At 41.1% G+C, this 3,234-nt stretch overlaps 1 protein-coding gene across 1 annotated transcript; it reads left to right on the forward strand.

The window, feature by feature from the left end:
- The first annotated feature begins 212 nt into the window (after positions 1-212).
- lrrc18b (leucine rich repeat containing 18b) lies at positions 213-980 on the forward strand. The gene has a single exon (XM_060938794.1). It carries the CDS (start codon positions 213-215, stop codon positions 978-980), a length of 768 nt encoding a protein of 255 aa, XP_060794777.1.
- Positions 981-3,234: the final 2,254 nt, after the last annotated feature.

The raw sequence follows: 3,234 nt of genomic DNA on the forward strand, positions 1-3,234 counted from the left end.
TATATATATATATATATATATATATATATATATATATATATAAAATGTGTGTGTATATATATATATATATATATATATATATATATATATATATGTGTGTGTGTGTGTGTGTGTCTGCTATTTGCATTAATTTCTGCATTAGAGTCACAAGCTGTGACTTGTGGTACAACGTCACCACTCACTTGATTATCTATTTCTGTTTTCTAAGACAAATGGCGAAGGGTAAAAGGAAATCAAATGATCCTAAAGGCCGAAAAATCACGCTTAAGATGGCCAAGAATGCAGTGAAGCTGACAATGGATGGCAAGCGCCGTTTAGACCTCAGCAACATGGAGATCACCACTTTCCCTAAGTGTATCCTCCAACTATGTGATGTGGATGAACTAGACCTGAGCCGCAACATGTTAAAGAAGATTCCGGACTTCATCAGCAAGTTTGTCAACCTGCGCCTCCTTGACCTGCATAGCAACCATCTAGAGCAGCTCCCAGAGGCCATTGGTCACCTGCAGAAGCTCCAGAACCTCAACATGTGCAACAACATGCTAACCACCTCCGGGATCCCACATACATCCGGCCTCCTTAGAAACCTGAAGAAACTCAACTTTGGCATGAACCGCATTGAGACAGTTCCTCCTTTCATTGCAGGACTGAAGGAGCTATGTGAGCTTGGGCTCTTCAACAACCTTTTGACTCAGATACCTCTGTGGCTCCATAATTTGCCCAATCTTTCCATGCTCAATGTCAAGTGCAACCCACTACCTTTAGAAAATCCACTGAAACTGGACCCTATTCAAAGGGTAGAGTGCCTCTACTTGGTCAGGAAGGACTGCCTTTGTAGTGAATGCCTCAAGAAGTGTAGAGAAGACAGAGACAGGCTGGACAAAAGGCTTAGTGGACACTCAGTACAGAGAAAAAACATCATTGCTGGGTCAATTATGATTAATTCTACAGAGCAGGATGGTGAAGCAGTGAGCAGATAAAGGCAATGTGTGAATCAGAAAAACTGTGCTCTGAGTTGCTCTGAAAAATGCATCCTGAATATATTAATGGTCATAATCAAATTCTTATTATATATCAGCATTGATTGGTCAGAAGGGATTAATAAAATGTCTAGAACAGCAGCTCTAACAGTAGTACTGGCTGCAAGAAAAATGTAGCATGGATGCGCCTCATAATCCAAGACTAATAGTAAAAGGCCTTTATTTAACCAAAAAATAAAAATGAAAATAAAAACCCATGTATAATCATTGATAAGTTAAAACTTTTTGTAAAGAGGTGTTCATTTAACATTTTTTGGTTGGCATCTCCAGAGCCAGCACTTTGTAACAGTCTGAATTAAAGCTGTAATTTTAACAATAGGAAAGTCTTCAAGAGAACGGATGTTGTGTTCTGTGGCTTCCTGGAATGTATTATTTTTCTTACAAACTTTTTTCTTGCAAAAGAAACTGGAAGAATATCTATTTGTAATGACTGTTTAGCTGTTAAAAGTGACAACAGGAACTTGTTTCATGGATGGTCTATAAAATTAAATGTAACTACCTATAATAAAAAATACAGCATGTTTTTGTTGTTATTTTGTTCTGTTTTAATAAATTAAAGTTGTAATTGTTGGCAAATTTCTGTGTGTAACGATGTCAGCTATTCGCCGTTCAGAAACATGGCAGACCCAGGGTATGATCACATATGAGCTTTGTGAGCAGTTTTGCACATTTCAGCTTTACTGTTTTCTAGCTCACTCATCCTTTTTGGCTACACATCTTTACAGGGATATACACACATTTTCAGCAGTGATTACATTAATATTTGGGGCTCAAGTGTGTCATGCCAATCATTAGACCTGTAGCTTGTCCCAACAAACACCAACCTACCACTACAGATTCCCTCTAAACCATGCCTCCAATTGCTACACTGTGGTACTGTATAAGAAGAATAAAGCACTTCAGGATGTGCTGTTATAGGAAAATGATCAAGTATGGTGTGGACCACGGGTGACTGCTCTAAGACAATGAGGGAGGCTCAGCCTCCTCTAAAAATGACGAACATCGTGTAGGATGAATTGCGCTAGGCTTATGTTATAGCCGACCTTATAACATTGCTATTTCAGATCCAGAATCATAGAAATATATGTGCTCAACCCAACTACAGTGCGAAATCATTCCGTTATAACTTTCCCCAGTTCGCCTAATGTGTGCATGAGTTTTTCCCCCTCGACAGCGCGATGCAGCCCAGCCTCAGTGGACTTCAATGGCATTTGGGAGCTATGCGCTTTCAATCTCAAAATGCAAGACGATTATTGGACAAATACTGCGAAAACGCCCGCCCACGGAGTCTCACGGACTCCCAGCCTCAGTGGACTTCAATGGCATTTGGGAGCTATGCGCTTTTCAATCTCAAAATGCAAGACGGTTATTGGACAAATACTGCAAAAATGCCCACCCACGGACTCCGAGCCTCACAGTGGGAGGGACATGGCAGTTTCCGCGAGGAGACTGGTGATTGGTGAAAGCGGCCGGATATTTTCTTTGATTGACAGCTCGTTTCAAATATAGACAGGCAGCGGTGAATTTCAGTTCAGTCCCATGCGGATTCGCAAGTGCTGTGGTGTATTGTAAGGGATCGGCTTACATTTCGATTTCATTCATTACATACGGTTTCTACCAGCTTTTTTAGTTTGTATATATTTTCATTGTAAATAAAGTGTAAATATAGTGTTGAGTTTGCTATTTTAGTTCCAGAAATTTCGTTTATTTGAGTGACTGAACTTGAACTTGAGGGGGCTAGTCAGCTAGCAAGAAAGCTGCACATGGATGCCAAGCATTGCTGATTTAATTTTGGCGAAGCCATTTGCCAGTCTTCCTTTCGAGGAAAAAATTTAAATTAAAGAGCAGGGTAGACCAACGCCTCAAATTGACTTGGTGAAAAAGGCAGGGAATAATACTCGTTCCTTTCAGCTCTCCTGGTACGAGAAAGTGAATTGGCTAACAGCAAGTGACCCACATCTCATCTCATCTCATCATCTCTAGCCGCTTTATCCTTCTACAGGGTCGCAGGCAAGCTGGAGCCTATCCCAGCTGACTACGGGCGAAAGGCGGGGTACACCCTGGACAAGTCGCCAGGTCATCACAGGGCTGACACATAGACACAGACAACCATTCACACTCACATTCACACCTACGGTCAATTTAGAGTCACCAGTTAACCTAACCTGCATGTCTTTGGACTGTGGGGGAAACC

Source organism: Neoarius graeffei, chromosome 14, assembly GCF_027579695.1.
Source record: "Neoarius graeffei isolate fNeoGra1 chromosome 14, fNeoGra1.pri, whole genome shotgun sequence".
NCBI classification, from domain to species: domain Eukaryota; kingdom Metazoa; phylum Chordata; class Actinopteri; order Siluriformes; family Ariidae; genus Neoarius; species Neoarius graeffei.

Bases quoted from the DNA above. Each gene is read 5' to 3' on its own strand.
- lrrc18b (XM_060938794.1), top strand. From the start codon at position 213: ATGGCGAAGGGTAAAAGGAAATCAAATGATCCTAAAGGCCGAAAAATC.